Source organism: Pristiophorus japonicus, chromosome 10 (genome assembly GCF_044704955.1).
Source record: "Pristiophorus japonicus isolate sPriJap1 chromosome 10, sPriJap1.hap1, whole genome shotgun sequence".
Lineage (NCBI taxonomy): Eukaryota > Metazoa > Chordata > Chondrichthyes > Pristiophoridae > Pristiophorus > Pristiophorus japonicus.
This window is the reverse complement of record NC_091986.1, coordinates 172,988,695-173,009,453: the sequence shown is the minus strand read 5'-3', so window position 1 is coordinate 173,009,453 and position 20,759 is coordinate 172,988,695. Positions and strand designations below refer to the sequence as shown.

The window sequence follows — 20,759 nt, the reverse complement described above, 5'->3', positions numbered from 1 at the left end:
TCATTTCTCAAAAGAAAGACATTTTACAATTCTCCTCCCTTATAGATACTAAAGAGTGACATATATTCGACCAGAAAATGTCTATCTTTCCATTAAGAGAAATACCACGGAGTGATAACTGCCTTGAAATCACATCTTTAAAAAAGTATATAATGCAAACTTCATGGAAAATTATGTTCTGCTGTGAAAAATAACATTGTACGATGAGCAGCAATTGCAGTTACAACATTATCTATTATTACAGAAATATAATAGCCAATATTTGTACTCATTTACCCATGGATTATACCAGAGTGTGCAATTTTCCCACATTAAATAACTGTTACCTGTTTTAAGGTTGTACAGCTATCATTGCTGGTTGTTAGGAAATCCTAAAATTATAATCTTTCATCATTATAATAATTTCAAAGTAATTTTTGGAAAGAACATGTGAAATAGTGAATGTCTGTTTTGAACCTGAAAACCCCATTCACATCTGCTTGTTTTAAGTACAAAAATAAAGCTCCTCTCGTAGAAATAATTTCAGACTCAAGATCAAGTGAACTAAATTGACTATAAATTTTTAAAAACATGTTCTTTAAGTGAACACTGAACAATGCACCATTTGTCCTCCTTGTCTCTACTATCCTGAAGAGAATGGTTAATGCCAAGGTATGGCACCTAGGCACCAGAGCAGGTGTTTGACTGGACAAAGTCAGATCAGTTCCTCCCCTGATATCTAATTAGCTCCATTTAGGTGGAGTTGCTGTGTAATGATCAGAAATAGGAACCCACAAGCAATTTTCCTCCTCTCTAAACCAGAAACAGAGACATTCATTTAACTTGGGACCTTCCTAATCTGTATGGCTCGTTATTACACTAAATTATTCAATAATTCACTCAGCCATTGCTCACAATGTATCACTGACAAAATATACCGCAGCTGTTTCCTGCAAGGATATCATATGCAAGCTTAGGTCTTCGTCCATTGTTTTTGTACATTTTAGTTAGTTTCTATTACTGTTGTTTTTTTTAAACTGTTTCTATAATATGGATTCTCAAACCATTTTTCCCTTAAAAAGAAAATATACTGTCTGTAAAACGGAGTACTGTACATTTTTTCAGTTTCCAGTACACGGCATTGGAATTTCTCATCACTAGACATTTAAGAAAAAAAGTACAGAGAACTACAAAATAGAATAACTGGTTATATAATATACTGGGAATTAATCTTCTCTCCTCCATACAAAATAATTTAAATTTAGCAGCTGAAATTTGACACTTGTCCAAAAATGGCAAAGCTTCCAGCTTAGAACAGGAATTAAAGCCTGTGTTATTTTTGTACCTTCCTTTATTCCTTCCAGGAGAACTGGGATTAGAATTGGTGCTAGCATTACTCATGGTCTCCATCCGTGATGACTTGGTCTGTGCCTGTTTTCCTGCTGATGCCAGAGGCTTATTTACGGCCCCAAGAACATTAGTTCCCTTTGGCTGCGGGGAATAAAAATTCAATACGATTAAGTTGAGGTACTGATTGGCAGTTAAAATGTGATTAATAAAACAGCAATAGTTTTGAATTTTCAGGTTTAATTAATACACATTACAATTAATGCTGATAAAAATAAAATCGTACAAATTTCACATTAATACAAGTCATTCTGAAAAGACTTGCATTACTTAACCTTAAAAAAGGTTAATTTTTAAACAAGCAATCTTCAAAAGATTAGATACCACATACAAGTGGGGAATAAAGTTTGAAAAAAATCCAAAGGCAACAAGCTTCTGTGGTGTGCAGAATAAAACTGAATGCAGAAATAGGTTGTGTAAAGACATGTAGTCGAAGCTGAATCGTTTCTCTATTTAAAAAATATATGAGAGATATCGATTGCTTATGAGAGTAAACTAGCAAGAAATAGAAAAACAGACAGTAAGAACTTCTACAGCTCTATCAAAAGTGAGAAGCTAAATTAAATGTTGGTGCCTTAGAGGATGAGATTGGGGAATTAATAATAGGAAACAGAAATGGCAGAGCCTTTGAACAAATATTTTGTATCGGTTTTCACGGTTGAAGACACTAAAAGCATTCCAATAATTGATAATCAAGGGGCTATTGGGAGGGGGGGGGGGGGGGAAACTTAAAACAATCACTAGAGAAAAAGTACCAGCCAAACTAATGGGACTAAAGGTTGACAAATCTCCTGGACCTGATGGTCTGCATCCAAGGGCTAGAACTTCACTAGACTATCGATATTTGTTTTTTTAAACTTCATTTTTGTAAAATAAACTAAAAATGTCACCATTTTTTAAACGGGGTAAATTTGGCCAAAAAAATACACCTGGTGATAAAAATCGGCATTGCTGGAGGATTCGTGTTGGAAACCGCTGTCCTCGCTAACTTTACCGCAAAGCAAATATCGCCAAAAATAAAAGGGGAGAAAACATTTTTTCCCCCCAAAAATAAAAAAAATCAGAACATTAACAATACCCTTAAGTAATCAATCGCTGAAAAAGAATTTAAAAAAAAATTCAACTTACCTTTTTTGTAGGTCTTCCTACTTACCGACGTTTGAGGCTGCAACACACGCTTTTCTCATGCGTCCTTTTTTCACCTGAATGGCCAAATTTAGGTGGTCCTATTTTTTTTTAACGTATGGTGATGCGCTTTTTGGCAATATTTCGAAACCACCATTCTTCACCTTTGGGGAATTTTGTAGTGTTTTTTTGTTGTTAAAAGAAACCCAACGCAAAAAAATTGCGTTAAAATGTGTGTTAGGCTGGCTCATTTCCAGCTCCTAGGGTCTTAAGAGGTGACTGCAGAGATAGTGGAAGCATTGGTTATAATCTGCCAAAATTCCCTGGATTCTGGGGAGGTCCAAGTGGACTGGAAAACCAAAAATGTAAAGCCCCTATTTAAGAAAGGAGGGAGACAGAAAGCAGGAAACTATAGACCAGTTAGCCTAACATCTGTCATTGGGAAAATGCTAGAGTCCATTATTAAGGAAGTGGTTGCAGGACGTTTACAAAATCATAATGCAGTCAAGCAGAGTCGATATGGTTTAATGAAAGAGCAATCATGTTTCACAAATTTGCTCGAGATCTTTGAGGATGTAACGAGCAGGGTGGATAAAGGGTAAACCAGTGGATGTCGTGCACTTGGATTTCTCGAAAGTAGTCGATAAGGTGTCACATTAAAGATTACTGCACAAGGTAAGAGCTCACGGGGTTGGGGGTAATATATTAGCGTGGATAGAGGATTGGCTAACTAACAAAACAGTGAGTCGGGATAAGTGGGTCATTTCCATGTTGACAAACTGTAACTAGTGGAGTGCCACAGGGATCAGTGCTGGGGCCTCAACTATTTACAATTTATATTAATGACTTGGATGAAGGAACGGAGTGTTAAGTAGCCAAATTTGTTGTTGCTACAAAGATAGGTCGGAAAGCAAGTTGTGAGGAGAATGCAAAGAATCTACAAAGGGATATAGATAGGCTAAGTGAGCGGGCAAAACATTTTGGCAGATGGAGTATAATGTGGGAAAATGTGAGATTATCTACTTTGGTAGGAAAAATAAAGCACCAAAATTATTTAAATGGGGTGAAATTACAAAATGCTGAGCTACAGAGGGACTGGGGGCCCTTGTACATGAAACACAAAAAGTTAGCATGCAGGTACAGCAAGTAATTAGGAAGGCAAATGGAATGTTGGCCTTTATTGCAAGGGGGATGTAGTATAAAAGCAGGGAAGTCCTGCTCCAACTGTACAGGGCATTGGTGAGGCCACACCTAGAGTACTGCATACAGTTTTGGTCTCTATTTAAAGAAGGATGTACTTGCACTGGAGGCAGTTCAGAGAAGGTTCATGAGGTTGAAGGGGTTGACATATGAAGAAAGGTTGAGCAGGTTGGGCTTATACTCATTGGAGTTTAGAAGACTTCAGAGCTGATCTTATTGAAACGTGTAAGATTCTGAGGGGGCTCAATTGGGTAGATGCAGAGAGGATGTTTCCCCTTGTGGGAGAATCTAGAACTAGGGGGCATAGTTTCAGAATTAGGGGTCGACTATTTAAAATAGCAATGAGGAGGAATTTCTTCTCTGAGGGTCATGAATCTTTGGAATTCTCTACCTCAAACCTGTGGAGGCTGGGTCATTGAAGGTATTTAAGGTGGAGATAGATTTTTGAAAGATAAGGGAGTCACGGGTTGATTATGGGGAGCAGGCAGGGAAGTGGAGTTGAGGCCAGGATCAGATCAGCCATGATCTTATTGAATGGCGGAGCAGGCTCGAGGGGGCAAATGGCCTACTCCTGCTCCTATTTCTTATGTTCACAAGTGTAATAGGATTTAAAAATTGAAGAATACCTTTCCAGGTGTGAAAAAGGCTTTCATTTCTGAAGGTAGATAATTTTTGCTGTTGTTGAAGTTCTGAAAAACAAAAAGGTTGAGACAGCTTTTATTATTTCAATTCTAACAGATATCAATAGAACAGTGTCATTGAACAATAAACTGGAAACAAGAGTGCAATTTGCCATCTTCAACTTGTTATCCATGCTGTTCCATAAAAGTTCCAAAATGGAGGTGGACAGGATTTTCCAACAAAATAAAACTCAAATGAACATTCAAATAAATTTCACTCTTTGAACAATATAAAACGATCTGTGAGCAATGATAGTGTGTCTTATTTTATGTTACATAGCGAGCCAAGTTGCAGTTAGAGACAACTGTAAAACTGACACCTTACAAAACTGATCTTCGCAGTTGCTAGAAGCACAGAAAGATTTGAAGAAATTGTACTTAGGAACCAGCATATCAAAGTTTTCCTACTGCTTGCTCCAATTTCAGCACAAGTAATATTTCATTTTACTTACAAAGCCCAGTGTTCCACGTGACAACACTGTCTGGGAGAGTGTCCCACAGGCAAAAGTGACTAAGCTCCTAATTTTCTGCGCTATTCTTCTGGAATACCCCTATTTCCCGCCAAGCTATTTGCAGTCCAACTTTACAATGGCAACCAGATGTTTTAATTTCATATTATTCCAAAGATTAAACAAAAATTAGTGTGAATCCCACATTCTATTTAATGACAGCACTGAGTGTTCCAGCCAGTTTTATGCAGGATAGAGAGTCAATTAAAGCAGGAGATGCAGCTTTCAGTCCTCATTCCACACACTTACAATTTTCATTATTAAAATGTTAATAAAACTCAACTTCTTTCCCAACTCTCTATCAGCAACGAAGACTAGAAATAGATTAAAGTAGTAATTAGATATGCTGCTCGATAAAGAGGCAATTGGAATCATCAAATTTTACAGCACAAGAGAATGCCATTTGGCCCATTGCATTTGCGCTGAAAGAGCTTTCGTTGTAGTCCCAATTTGCGTACCCTTTTAAATTTTCAAATATTTATAAGAACATAAGAAATCGAAGCAGGAGTAGACCACATGGCCCCTCAAGTCTGCTTCGCCATTCAATAAGATCATCGACCTCAATTCCACTGTCTCGCACGATCTCCGTATCCTTTGATTCCCCATGACTCCAAAAATCTATCTATCTCATCCTTGAAAATATTCAGAGACTCAGCAGCCACAGCTCTCTGGGGCAGAGAATTCCAAAGATTCACAACCCTCAGTGAAGAAATTACTCCTCATCTCGGTCTTAAATGGCCTACCCATTATCCTGAGACTGTGCCCCTTAGTTCTAGACACTTCAGCCAGGGGAAACAACCTCTCAGCTTCTACCCAGTCAATCCCTTCAGAATCTTGCATGTTCATTCTACATAATCTCATCAGAGAGGCCGGTGACTTCAGGAGGCCAGAGAGTATGGGATCAAGTTTCGGGCCGTGCCGAGAACAGCGCAGCCCCGACATGGACGCCCGTTTTTCACGTCTAAAAGCGCGACAAAAATCTACCTCGTAATTCTCGGGTTTCTTGCTGGTCTCTGGGAGCTCGGCGTGGAGCGCAGACAGCAGCAGGGGGCGGAGCTACAGAGTCGCACCGATTTTGCAAGTGGAGGGGGCGGGGCCAAGTCAAATGAGGGAACGTTGTGCCGGCAGCCCTGCGCGTGCGCGTTGGAGCGCGCACAGTAGCCCAGAAACATTGGCACTCGGCCATTTTTAAGGGAACTTAAAGAAAAGTGCTGATTGGTCTCGTGGACCTCTGGAAAGGCTTGGGATTGAATTTTGGTGATTTTTTGGTGTCTAAAGGAGTGCTTTTAGCAGCACTGTTGAATAAATCACCTGCTGTTCACTGCTAAACTTCCAGAACAGGTGCTGCATAGGTGCATGCAAATTAAGGACTGTGTGTTTTGAAAAATAAGAGTGTCAATTCAATACAGCAATGGAACAACATCCACCAAGAACAAAGAATTTCTTGCCAAGGAAGTGGAGATATTAGTCAACGTCATTGAGCAGAGATGGCAGGAGCTAGATACCAACAACAGAGGTCGCATAAAAGTGCCACTTAAAGAAATGAAGAAACGTTGGAACCAAGTTGCAGAAGATTACTGCGCAGTGGTGCATACCAGGAGATCTGGAAGCCAGTATAAAAAGAAATGCACGACCTTGGTCAAGTCGTTAGTGTAATGTAATCGTAATTGTAACGTGACTATCTGTATGTCCCACCCTGCAGAAAGACGCACTCTGTAAAAAGTTATATTTTACACTTTGCAGAAGAAATTGGCCCACAACAAAAGGGAAGCAACTCGGACAGGAGGCGGCACACCCAATCTGCATCCACTGACACCCTTGGAACAGAGGGTAGCTGCTATGAGGAGAAAAGCAATCAGTACAGCACAAGCTGGGCCTGCACGCCAGGAAGAGGGTAAGTCCTGAAAATGCATCGTGGCCCTTCAAATCAACCTGCTGCCTGGTCTGCTATGTGTGAGAGCACTCATGCCACCCATCCTCTGCTGCTAAATATTTGACTATATGATATGATATGATATATATGATATGATATATATGATATGATATATATGATATGATATATATGATATGATATATATGATATGATATATATGATATGATATATATGATATGATATATATGATATATGATATATATGATATGATATATGATGAAAATGATGATGATCCTGAGGATACAGAACAAGAACCAATATAACCAGATGCGGACGATCCAGACTGGATGATGGCGGCGATGACTGAAATGTTTACAGGGGGAGCTTCCAAATTATGAGCCCCCATTAAGGGGCATTAGAGTTTCAACCCCTTGCACAGGTTCTGGTTCCACCCTCCATGGTTTTGATTCCGATGTTGCGGGTTCCAGTGGTGCTGCTGGTGTAATGCAGCAGTTTACAGTCAGTGCACCACCATCCGAGCCTGCGCTTCCCACTCGCATAGGTTCTGGTTCCACCTTCCATGGTTTTGATTCCGACGGTGCGGGTGATACAATAGAGCGGTTTACAACCATTCACCCACCATCCCAGCCCACGGCTCGCACTCGAGTGCTGTCGTGTGGAACACCGAGCGTCCCACCGTCCCTGCCCGCGCCTCCCAGTGTAGTGGTGCCGCGAGGCAGACCCAGGCAGAGAAGGAGATTGGAGATATGCTCTCCTGAGATTCAGCGTGCAACAGATGCGGCTCAGGTTGTGGCATTGGGTCTGGAGTGGGTGAAGTGGTGACGGTCCTGACGGGAGAAATAGAGTAATGACATGGGAACTTAGGGAGGGAATGTCCGAGGGCGTGCAATCGACGGCACAGGCCATCAGGGAGGTAGCTGCTGCAATAAGGACACACAGCCCGGCCAATCAGCCTCTCTTTGCTGCTTTTGTTCTTGTTCTTGATGTAGCTGTAGTAGCGTTTTTCAAATTGAAATTGTTTTGTAAGTTTTGTAACTTTACAACTTAGAAGTGATCTTAGGGTTTTTAAGTGATCTTAGTGTAAATGCTCTCACTTTTTGTAACTTATTTAATTTTGCACCTAAAAAGCGATCCTGAAGTCGAAGTGATCTTAAGAGTGTAAGATTTTTCACATTGAAATTGTTTTGTAACTTTACAAGTTTATAAGTGATCTTCAAGAGAGTCATATTAAAAAGTGAATTTTGATACAATATTTTATTACAGTGATGTTAACTTATCAATAAAATATTTTTTCATTAAAACTGAATCATGTTCCATTAACACAACACAACGTAGGAACAACTCCAAAGAATAAACATGTCCATGCGCAACAGTGGTCGCAGAGCCCTCAGGCATCAGTAATTGAAGCTTCACGGATGAGCTGCTTGCACAGGACTCGAGCAATCGTTAAAGGAGCACGATGGACGTTCCTCCACTGACCTCGTGCTCCAGCATCAGGCACTTGCATGCTTTCCTGATCGTCGTCGTCATCCTCATCCTGCTCTTCCAAAATACTATCATCAGGCACTGGACCCTCACATGGGTCTTCTGGTTCCACTACCAGCTCCTGCTGCCTCATGATGCTAAGTTATGAAGCATGCAGCACACAACAGTGAAGTGACCGACAATCGGAGGAGAGTATTGCAAGTGGCCTCCGGAACGATCCAGGTATCGGAAACGCTGTTTCAATATGCCAATGGTCCTCTCAATGATGCTGCACGTCGCAATGTGCGCCATGTTGTATTGACGGTCAGCTTCTGTCCGTGTCACGCGTAGGAGCGTCATGAGCCAGGTGGTCAGGCCGTACCCTTTGTCTCCCAGTAGCCAGCTCTGCCGTTCTGGCTGCTGCTCAAACATGTCAGATATAATGCTGTCGCGTAGGATGAACGCATCATGAGTGCTGCCAGGGTTTCTCTCATCGACTAACATGATGCGCTGCTTGTCGTCACACACGAGCTGCACAATGGAGTGGAAACCTTTTCTATGCCTGTACTGCTCTGAATCCTCCACAGGTGCTCGCAAGGCTATGTGGGTACAAGCAATGCCGCCCTGTACCTTTGGGAAGCCAGCAATCCTGAAGAAGCCCACAGCCCTCTCATGGATCACTTGTACGGTCATTGGGAAATTGATGAAGTCATTCCTACGCGCATACAGTGCAGCGGTGATCTGGTAAACGCAGGCATGTATTGCACGTTGAGAGATGGCGCACACATCTCCAGTTGTCGCCCGAAACTATCCCGAGGCATAGAAGGCAAGTGCAGCTGTTACCTTCACTTCAACAGACAAGGCAGTTGGCGTTCTGTTTCTCGGCTGCAAATCTGCTCTCAGCATATCACAGATCTCAGTGACAACTTCTCTGCGGAAACGCAGCCTTTTGACACAATCAGCCTCACTCATGTCCAGGTACGAGCGCCTGGCTCGATATTGCCGACGTGGGTAAGGTCGCCTGCCCATCAGCCTACGGGCCATGACGTTCCTGGTGCGGTGAGCTCTAATCAATTCTCTCCTATGCAGTGAATTGCTGGCGAACCATTGCATAATACGTGGTGTTGACAATGCAGCACCCATTCTTCAATTACAAATTTAAGTTTCAAACTGGCTATCTGGCTGCCTCTCCCTGTCCCTGGCCGAATGGCCTCAGCTTCCCTCACAGCTCAAAGGCTGCTTGTTGCGTCTTCGGCTGCCGTCGAGTCACTGGCACCGGCCCTGTCTCCTACATGGAAGGCCTGCCTGAAGCACCGCAGCACGAAGGCTGCTGCTGTTTCACACAGGTAGGAATATTCAATATTTTGTATTTGCTTCGTTAACATTTTTTTATTCAGGATGGCTCTTTATCTGCATAAGTAAGATTGTTGAATGCTTGTAAAATTTAATTACTTCCCTTCTCCCCCCACGCCCCCGTTCCCTACAATCCAGTCTGTTGGAGCAACTCAGGCCGAAACTTGACCCCAATATCTCTTTTCTTTTAATTAGATTTTAAACCAGATGTCTAACTAGAGGGATGGCAGGGCAGCTCAGTCCCGGAGAGAGCACATCCTGCGGCATGTGAGAAGTCCTGGACGCTTCGTGCGGCCTGTGTGCAGGGTGTCTCCAGCTTCAACTACTCGAGCTCTGAGTTTCAGAGCTTGAGCGATGGCTGGAGTCAATACGGTGCATCCGCGAGGCTAAGAGCTACAAGGATAGCACGTTTCAGGTGGTGGTTATCCCGCAGCTTAAAAGCATGCAGGGAGAGGGGAAGTGGGTGAGTCCCCCCATGATTCCACCTCGCTTTTGAGCACCGGTGAGGGCAATGGTACCTCTGGGGAGTGCAGCCAGAATCAAGTTCAAGGCACCATGGGTGGCTCAGCTGCACGGGGGGAGGGACGAAGAATAAGAGAGCTGTAATAGAAACACAGAAAATAAGTGCAGGAGTAGGCCAATCGGCCCTTCGAGCCTGCACCACCATTCAATAAGATCATGGCTGATCATTCCCTCAGTACCCCTTTCCTACTTTCTCTCCATACCCCTTGATCCCCTTAGCAGTAAGGGCCATACCTAACTCCTTGAATATATCCAATGAACTGGCATCAACAACTCTCTGCGGTAGGGAATTCCACAGGTTAACAACTCTGAGTGAATAAGTTTCTCCTCATCTTAGTCCGATATGGCCTACCCCTTATCCTTAGACTGTGTCCCTTGGCTCTGGACTTTCCCAACATCGGGAACATTCTACCCGCATCTAACTTGTCCCGTCCCGTCAGAATCTTATATGTTTCCATGAGATCCCCTCTCATCCTTCTAAACTCCAGTGAAGACAGGCCCAGTCAATCCAGTCTCTCCTCATACGTCAGTCCTGCCATCCCGGGAATCAGTCTGGTGAACCTTCGCTGCACTCCCTCAATAGCAAGAACGTCCTTCCTCAGATTAGACGACCAAAACTGAACACAATATTCCAGGTAATGGTAGGGGATTCAATAGTTAGGGGAACAGACAGGCTTTTCTGCGGCCACAGACGTGACTCCAGGATGGTATGGTGCCTCTGATATGAGGACCTGGTCTTCGAACACTCTTTTCCTCAGGCGGCCGAAGGCTGCACTGGAGGCAGTGTTGAATCTCCTCATCAATGTCTGTTCTTGTTGATAAGAGGCTCCTGAAGACCAGGGCCTCAAATCTGCCACCAAGCTCATGGTCAACAGGGCTGTAGTAATACCCGTCCTCCTGTGTGGCTCAGAGACATGGACCATGTAAAGGAGATACCTCAAGTCAATGGAGAAATACCACCAACGGTGTCTCCAGAAGATCCTGCAAATCCCCTGGGAGGACAGATGTACCAATATTAGCATCCTCGACCAGGCCAACATCTCCAGCATTGAAGCACTGACCACACTTGATCAGCTCCGCTGGGCAGACCACATTGTTTGCATGCCAGACACGAGACTCCCAATGCAAGTGCTCTACTCGGAACTCCTTCATGGCAAACGAGCCAAAGGTGGGCAGAGGAAATGTTGCAAGGACACCCTCAAAGCCGCCCTGATAAAGTGCAACATCTCCACTGACACCTGGGAGTCCCTGGCCAAAGACCGCCGCAAGTGGAGGAACTACATCCGGGAGGGCGCTGAGCACCTCGAGTCTCATCACCGAGAGCATGCAGAAACCAAGCGCAGACAGCGGAAAGAACGTGCGGCAAACCTATCCCATCCACCCTTTCCCTCAATGACTATCTGTCCCACCTGTGACAAGGACTGTGGTTCTCATATTGGATTGTACAGCCACCTAAGAACTCATTTTGAGAGTGGAAGCAAGTCTTTCTCGATTCCGAGGGACTACCCATGAGGATATGATGATGGTGCCTCCCTCGTGCCAGGGTCAAGGATGTCACAGAGCGGACACAGAGCATTCTGGGGGAGAGGGTGAACTGCTAGAGGTTGTGGTCCATATCGGGACCAACGACATCGGTAGAAAGAGGGATGAGATCCTGCAGGCACAATTTAGGGAGCTGGGAGAAAAATTGAAGGGTGGGACCTCAAAAGGTAGTAATCTCCGGGTTATCCTCGCGGGGAGTTTTGCTCGTGCTGTTGGGGAGAGTTTAACAACAATATAAGAACATAAGAAATAGGAACAGGAGTAGGCCATATGGCCCCTCGAGCCTGCTCTGACATTCAATATCATGGCTGATCTGATTAAGGACTCAGCCTCACCTCCCTGCCCGCTCCACATAACCCTTTATCGTTTACGAAACTGTCTATTTCGGTCTTAAATTTTTTTCAATGTCCCAGCTTCCACAGCTCTCTGAGGCAGCAAATTCCACAGATTTACAACCCTCAGAAGAAATTTCTCCTCGCCTCTGTTTTAAATGGGCTGCCCCTGATTCTAAGATCATGCCCTCTAGTTCTAGTCTCCCCCGTCAATGGAAACATCCTCTCCGCATCCACCTTGTCAAGTCCCCTCATAGTCTTATATGTTTCGATAAGATCACCTCTCATTCTTCTGAATTCCAAAGGAGAGCCCAACCTACTCAACCTTTCCTCATAAGTCAACCCCCTCATCTCTGGAATCAACCGAGTGAACCTTCTCTGAACTGCCTCCAAAACAAGTATATCCATATTTCGTAAATATGGAAACCAAAATGCATGCATTATTCCAGGTGTGGCCTCATCAATACTCTGGAAAGCTGTAGCAAGACTTCCCTGCTTTTATACTCCATCCCCTTTGCAATAAAGGCCAAGATTCCATTGGCCTTTCTGATCACTTGCTGTACCTGCATACTATCCAAGTATAAACTAGCTTGGCAGAGGGATGGGAACTGGAGAACAAATTCAATAGCGAAGGAAGTAAAGTAGAAATTGGATAGCAAGAATGTAGAAAGCAGATCTGTAAGACAGAGGAAACAAGGCTTAGTATGCCAGTGACCATAACTCAGTCAGATTCAAGTTAGTTATGGATAAGGACAAGGATAGGCCTGGAATAAAAGTCCCAAATTGGGGATAAGCTAATTTTGCTAAGTTGAGGAGTGATTTGGCCACAGTGGACTGGGAACAGCGACTTGTGGGTAAATCAGTGTTGGAATAGTGGGAGGCATTCAAGGAGGAGATCTGGAAGGCTCAGGCCAAACATGTGCTCTTAAAGAAAAAGGTTAGGAATAACAATTCTAGAGCCGCCTGGATGCCTCGGGACTTACAGGGGAGGATAAAGAAAAAAGGGAAGCTTATGTCATATACCGATGGCTAAATACTATAGAATCTTTGGAGGAATATAGAAAGTTAAGAGGCAAAATTAAAAATGATATTGGTAATGCTAAGAGAGTATGAAAAATTATTGGCTAGTAAAATTAAGGAAAACCCAAAGATGTTCCATAAATATATGAAGAGTAAGAGGGTAACTAAAGGGTAGGGCCTATTGGAGATCATGAGGCTAATCTCGGTGTAGAGGCGGAAGATGTTGGCATGGTTCTTAATGAATACTTTGCGTCTGTTTTCACAAAGGAAAGGAGCAATGCAGATATTGCTAACAAGGAGGAGTGAGATTATTCTGGATGAATTAAACAGTGAAAGAGGAAGTATTAAAGGGTTTAACAGCTTTGAAAGTGGACAAGTCCCTAGGCCCGGATGAAATGCATCCCAGGCTGTTGAGCGAAGAAAGAGGAAATAGCAGAGGCCTTGACCGTCATTTTCCAGTCCTCTTTGAATTTGGGCATGGTGCCGGAGGATTGGAGGACTGCTAATGTGGCACACTTTTGTTTAAGAAGGGAGAAAGGGATCGGCCGAGTAATTATAGGCCTGTCAGCCTAACCTCAATGGTGGGAAAATTATTGGAAAAAATTCCGAAAGACAGGATAAATCTACTTTTGGAAAGGCAAGGATTAATTAGCGACAGTCAGCACGGATTTGTTAAGGGAAGATCGTGTTTGACTAACCTGATTGAATTTTTTGATGAGGTAACCAAGAGGGTCGATGAGGGTAGTGTGCATGATGTAGTGTATATGGACTTCAGCAAAGCTTTCGATAAGGTCCCACATGGTGGAATGGTCACGAAATTTAAGGCCCATGGGATCCAGGGCAAAGTGGCAAGTTGGATCCAAAATTGACTTGGAGGCAGGAAGCAAAGGGTAATGGTTGATGGATGTTGTTGTGACTGGAAGGATGTTTCCAGTGGGGTTCCACAGGGCTCAGTACTGGGGCCCTTGCTTTTTGTGGTATATATCAACGATTTAGATTTGAATGTAGGGAGTATGATTAAGAAGCTTGCAGATGACACTAAAATTGGCTATGTGGTTGATAATGAAGAGGAAAGTCATGGGGTGCAGGAGGATATCAATTTCCTTGTCAGGTGGGCAGAGCAGTGGCAAATGGAACTTATTCAGAAAAGTATGAGGTGATGCACTTTGGGAGGGCTAATAAGGAAAGGATACACACAATAAGAGGTAGGCCACTTAATATAGTGTAAATGACAAAAGGACCTTGGCGTGCTTGTCCACAGATCCCTGAAAGTAGCAGGCCAGGTGGATAAGGTGGTTAAGGCATACAGAATGCTTGCCTTTATTGGCCGAGGCATAGAATAAGAGCAGGGAGGTTATGCTTAAATTCTATAATACTCTGGTTAGGCCACAGCTGGAGTACTGTGTGCAGTTCTGATCGCCGTATTACAGGAAGGACGTGATTGCACTAGAGAGGGTGCAGAGGAGATTTACTAGAATACTGCCTGGAATGGAGAATCTTAATTATGAGGACAGATTGGATAGGCTGGGTTGGTTCTCATTGGAACAGAGGAGGTTGAGGAGGAGACCTCATTGCAGGTGTACAAAATATTGAGGGGGCTGGATATCGTGGATAGCAAGGGCCTATTTCCATTGGTGGAGGGGTCTATTACGAGGGGGCATAGTTTTCAGGTGGGTGGAAGATTTAGAGGGGATTTGAGGGGGGGGGGGGGGGGGGCCTCTTCACGCAGAGGGTTGTGGGGGTCTGGAACGCTCTGCCTGGAAGATGCAGAAACCTTCACCACTTTTAAGAGATGGTTGGATGGGCATTTAAAGTGCCGTAACTTGCAGGGTTACAAACCTAGAGCTGGTAATTGGGATTAGACTGGATAACCTCTTGTTGGCTGGCACAGATATGATGGCAAGTACTGCAGGGAATCAAATATGGCCAGGGTGATCTCCTGGACTAGTTTCAATTGCCTGGATGGGTCGGAGAGGAATTTTCCCAGATTATTTTTCCCCAATTTGGCCTGGGTTTTTAAATCTGGTTTTTGCCTCCCAGGAGATCACATGGCTCCGGTTGGGGTGTAGTTAGAATATTTGTGTAAGGGGTGTCGTAGTTGTGTGGGTGGACTGGTTGGGCTGGGTGCTCTTTACCGTTCCGTCATTGTTCATAGGTTTATATCTTAGGCGGTCCCTCGTATCGAGGATGACTTGCTTCCACACTAAAAAGGGATGAGTTCTCAGGTGTTTCAATAAAGCACCTGATATTCCAGATCCCGAACTACATGTTGAAGGGTAGAAGTTCCCTGTGCGTGGATTTTTAACGTGTGGTGGCTGTTGCACACCAGCCACCACACAGGCTTCGTACAGTTCTGGTCGCCATACTATAAAAAGGATATAGAGACACCGGAGAGGGTGCAGAGAAGACCCACAAGGATGATGCCAGAAATGCGAGGATATACACATCAGGAAAGGAGGAACAGGCTGGGTCCCCTTCCTCTTGAAAGAAGGCTGAGGGGTGACCCAATAGAGGTCTTTAAATTAAGAAAGGTTTTGATAAGAGTGCATACAGAGAGAGTGTTTCCACTTGTGTGGAAAAGCACAACTAGAGGCCATCGATATAAGATCTTGATGGCTTATATAGGTTTATATGTAACCTTCATGGCTGCTGACCGAGGGCCGTGCGGCTCTTTGTCGGCTGGGGTGAACACGATTGGCCGAAATGGCCTCCTTCTGCGCTGTAAATTTCTATGTTTCTAAGACAGCCCCCTCATTTCAGGAATCAATCTCGTGAACCTTTGTTGCGCCGCGCCCAAGGCAAGTATATCCTTCCTTAGATAAGGAGACTAAAACGGTGAACAGTACTTCAGAAGTGGTCTCACCAAGGCACCAATTGTCGCAAGACTTTCTTACTCATGTACTCCAACCCCCTTGCAATAAAGGGCAACATGCCATTTGCCTTCCTACTGGCTTGCTGTACCTGCATGCTAGCTGTGTTTCTTGCACAAGAACACCCAAATCTCTCTGAACACAACATTTAAAAGTTTCTCACCATTTTAAAAAAAATCTGTTTTTCTATTCTTCCTACCAAAGTGAATAACCTCACATTTCCCTACATTATACTCCATCTTACTGCCCACTCACTTTGTCTATCTATATCCCTTTGCAGACACATTGTGTTTTCCTCACAGCTGACTGTCCCACCGAGCTATGTATCGCAGCAAACTTGGATACATTACACTCAGTCCCTTCATCTAGGTCATTAACACAGATTGAATATAGCTGAGGCCCTTGTGGCACCACACAAGCGACAGCCTGCCAACATGAAAAAGAACCGTTCAACCATACTCTGTTTTCTGTCCGTTAACCAATCCTCTATCCATGTGAATACATTACTTCCGATCCCATGAGCCCTTATTTTATGTAATAACGTTTTATGTTGCAACTTATCGAATGCCTTTTAGAAATCAAAATATATTCCATCCATTGGTTCCCCTTTATTTACCCTGATAGTTATATCCTCAAAAAACAAATACATTTGTTAAACACGATTTCCCTTTCATAATATCATGTTGACTCTGCCCAATGACGTTATGATTTTCTAGGTGCCCTGATACCACTTGCTGAACAATGGAGTCCAACATTTTCCCGATGACTGATGTCAGGCCAACTGACCTGCATTTCCCCGTTTTCGCTCTCCCTTCTTTCTTGAATAGTGGTGTTACTATGCTACCTTTCAATCCACTGAGAGCGTTTTAGAATCTAGGAAATTTTGAAGATCAAAACCAATGAAACCACTATCTCTGTAGCCACCTCTTTTCGAAGCCTCGGATATAGGCCATCAAGTCCAGGGGATTTGTCGGTTTTTAATCCCATTAGTTTCTCTATTTATATTAATTACATTAAGATCCTCACCCTCATTAGACCCTTGGTTCCCCACCATTTTAGGTATGCTTTTTGTATCTTCTACTGTGAAGACAGATACAAAATATTTGGTCAACATTTCTGCCATTTCCTTATTCCCCATAATAATCTCTTGCCTCAGCCTTTAAGGGACCAATGTTTACCTTTGCTACTCACTTCCTTGTCATATACTTGTAGAAGCTCTTACAATCTGTTTTTTATATTTCTTGCTAGTTTTCTCAATATTTGTTTCCCTTATCGATTTTTTGGTCTTTGCTGGTTTCTGAAACTCTCCCAATCGTCTGGCTTACTACTATTCTTTGCAACATTATAAGCTTCTTCTTTCAATCTAATGCTATCCTTAACTTCTTCAGTTAGCCACAGATGGATCACTTTTCCTGTGTAGTTTTTATTTCTCAATGGAATTCATTTTTGTTGAGATTTATAGAAACATAGAAAATAGGTGCAGGAGCAGGCCATTTGGTCCTTGGAGCCTGCACCACCATTCAATATCATGGCTGATCATGCCCTCAGTACCCCACCCCTGCCTTCTCTCCATACCCAGATCCCTTTAGCCATAAGGGCCACATCTAACTCCCTTTTGAATATGTCCAATGAACTGGACTCCACAACTTTCTGTGACAGAGAATTCAACAGGTTCACAACTCTCTGGGTGAAAAAGTTTCTCCTCATCTCTGTCCTATATGGCTTACCCCTCATCCTTAGACTGTGTCCTCTGGTTCTGGACTTGCCCAACATCGGAAACATTCTTCCTGCATCTAACCTGTCCAGTCACATCAGAATTGTATATGTTTCTATGAGATCCCCTCTCATTCTTCTAAATTGAGTAGAAGCCAAGCCGATCCAGTATTTCCTTATGTGTCAGTCCTGCCATCCCGGGAATCAGTCTGGTGAACCTTCGCTGCACTCCCTCAACAGCAAGCACGTTCTTCCTCAGATTAGGAGGCCAAAACTGCACAAAATACTCTAGGTGTGGTCTCACCAAGGCCCTGTACAACTGCAGCAAGACCTCCCTGCTCCGATACTCAAATCCCCTCGCTACGAAGGCCAGCATGCCATTTGCTTTCTTTCCTGCCTGCTGTACCTGCATGCCGACCTTCAATAACTGATGTACCATGACACCCAGGTCTCGTTGCATCTCCCCTTTTACTAATCGGTCACCATTCAGATAATAATCTGCCTTCCTGTTTTTGCCACCAAAGTGGATAACCTCACATTTATCCACATTATACTGCATCTGCCATGCATTTGCCCATTCACCTAACCTGTCCAAGTCACACTGCAGCCTCTTAGCATCCTCCTCACAGCTCGCCCTGCCATCCAGCTAAGTGTCACCTGGATCTTCTAGTCATTCTCATCAAACCAGTCCTGGTGTTTCCTGGTTGAGTGACCAAGCGTCTCTTCGCAGACACTGGTTATGGTGGCTTGGAGGGCAGACCAAGCACTGTAGGCTTTCTGCGCCTCGGGGTCATCAAGGGTCGCCAGGTTGGCAGTGAGGCGGTGGCTGTATAGGGCTCTCTTAGCTGGGTCTTTGAGTGCCCCGGCGTTGATTTTTGGGGCTATATTAATGTTGATAACGGAACGGATTAGGCGGTCTGTCCAGCACACGGGTTTAGCAAAGCAAGGTGTTGGTCCAGTGGCAAGGGGGTCTGAGACGACTGGAGACCAGGCTCGACTGTATGGGCCTAATTGCCTATGGTGGGGTGTGGGCCCTAAGCTCGGCACTGAGCAGCGCCTTCAGGAGAGGTGATAGGAGATAGGAGATCTGAGGTGTGATGAGGGGAGGGGATGAGAGACACTGGGGCCCTGCTCCATTTTAGCTTCTTGAAGGGTCGTGGGAGAAGTCAGACTGGCCGCCGCCATTATCCGTGCCACATGCCAGACAGTGGCTTTGCTGCTGCTACTCCAGCTGTTTTCGCTTCCGCAGTTTGGGTCGCCGGCCGAAAAGACTACGAGCTCGCTGGCCGAAAGGACTACGAAGTCGCCGCCGAGGCCGGCTCGGAGCTGGCCAGTCGGTCTCCGAAGGACACCGCCAGATCGGGAGAGGGAGGACAGAGTTCAGACCTCAGAATCTGGAGGGAGAGCGAGTTCCAGGAGATTCTTGGTGCTGCGCAGAGATCTGATAGGTGGACCCAGGTTGGTATCCATGCTGCATGGGTTTATGCTTTGCGGGGTGGGAAATCACCCGCATTTAGAGCCGGGGGTAGGGACTAAAGCTTAGACTTAAACAGTGGTGGGGGAAGAGTTTGGGGGAAGAGAAGGTGTAGGATGGTATTGGATAGCCACGGGTAAAAATGTTCAGCAGAGCTCCCTAGGGAGCTGCCGTTCCAGGCGCCATCTTGGTCCTGCCACCTTGAGGTTCTCCTTATTAATTTAGACCTAGCTCCTCAACTCCTTCAGCAGAATCTCATTCTTAGTTCTATCATTGGTTCTTACATGGAACACGACAACTGGAGCCTCCCTCTCCTATTTCAAGTTATTTTCCAGCTGCGAGGAGATATCCTTAACCGGGCAGGCAACACAACCTCCATAACTCCCTGTCACGGCTGCAGAGAACAGTATCTATTCCCCTGACTATACTGTTCCCTACCACTACCAAATTCGGTGGTGCCGAATTGTGCATGTGCGAACACAATGCAACGCAGAGTTGCGCATGTGCAAATTTGTTGGTGGCGTGGCACATGCGCAAAGCCGCACAGTATTATCATCAATAGTCACTCGTTAAATTTTCTCCCTCGACCGTTCACTTTGTTCTTTGATCTGACACTTAATGACTCAACACCAGTGGAAATAGTTTTTCCCGACTAACTATAAACAAAACCCTTCACAATTTTGAACATTGCTATCAAGTCTTCTCTTCACCTTTGTTTTAATACAAAAACCCCCAGTTTCATAGCTGAAGCCTCTCATCCCAACTATTACCTTAAATGAATAGCTTCTGCACTTTCTCCTTGGCCTTGACATTCTTCCTAAAGTAGGTCACAATATTTTAACTGTACTCTAACCAATGAATTGTGCAGGTTTAACACTTTCTTCCTCCAGTGTTAGTTAGTTCAATACAGATAGCATGCAACAAAAGCACAGTGCTTTCATTATCCAAAATTTGTTGTAATTTAAAAATAAAGGCAAAAACAGATGAATTCTATTCAAATAATAATTAATACAGTGATGCACTATTTCCAAAGGAATTTTACAATAATGTGATACTAATACACATCATCATGTAACTGAATATTTAATATATACTCATTTGCTCATATCAAAATGTAATCAGGAATGTAAACATGGGAATCAGCAAGTGGATAGCTTGGGAGATTTTTGAAAATAAGTTTCACCTACTAAAATGAATTGACTGTACACACCTTATCAGGATGAGTGAAATATTTAGCAGGAAGGACTGGGTCCTTCGGAGACTCCAGGCTGTAGGTAGTACTTTTAGAGATGATGATGTTCATCGCAACATCACAAACCGTGTATAATTTCTAAAAGGAAACAAAGATGTAAGCTTTGCAGATTAATATTTTTAAGAGAAATAAGAAACCGTATTAAGGGTCAGTGGAATGATTAAGATTTTGAAAAGCACATTTATGTTATTCCTTGATGTTATCATCCAACCACCAACTTTCACTTAAATAGCATCACTTGGTAATATTTTAAAATCATCAAATTCCTTCTGAAAGATACTGACCAAATAGAACGAAGAGATTGCAACAGCAATGCCATAGCAAGACGAGAGTCAGAAATGAGTACATGCTTGTATCCATGTACCTCATTAAAGATCTCAATGGCACACTCAAATGAAGTGCTACAGCCATTAACTACAGAAT

General features: G+C 43.8%; 1 protein-coding gene across 5 annotated transcripts in view; it reads right to left on the bottom strand.

Annotated features, from left to right (window-relative positions):
- LOC139275199 (sister chromatid cohesion protein PDS5 homolog B) overlaps positions 1-20,759 on the bottom strand; it is a 297,515-nt gene that overhangs the window by 37,962 nt on the left and 238,794 nt on the right. For all 5 annotated transcript variants that reach the window (XM_070892340.1, XM_070892337.1, XM_070892338.1 and 2 more), the window contains 3 exons: positions 20,295-20,414; positions 4,338-4,400; positions 1,325-1,470 (listed from right to left, as the gene is read on the bottom strand). In XM_070892340.1, the coding sequence (XP_070748441.1) occupies positions 1,325-1,470; positions 4,338-4,400; positions 20,295-20,414 (329 nt within the window). The remainder of the gene's footprint in view (positions 1-1,324; positions 1,471-4,337; positions 4,401-20,294; positions 20,415-20,759) is intronic.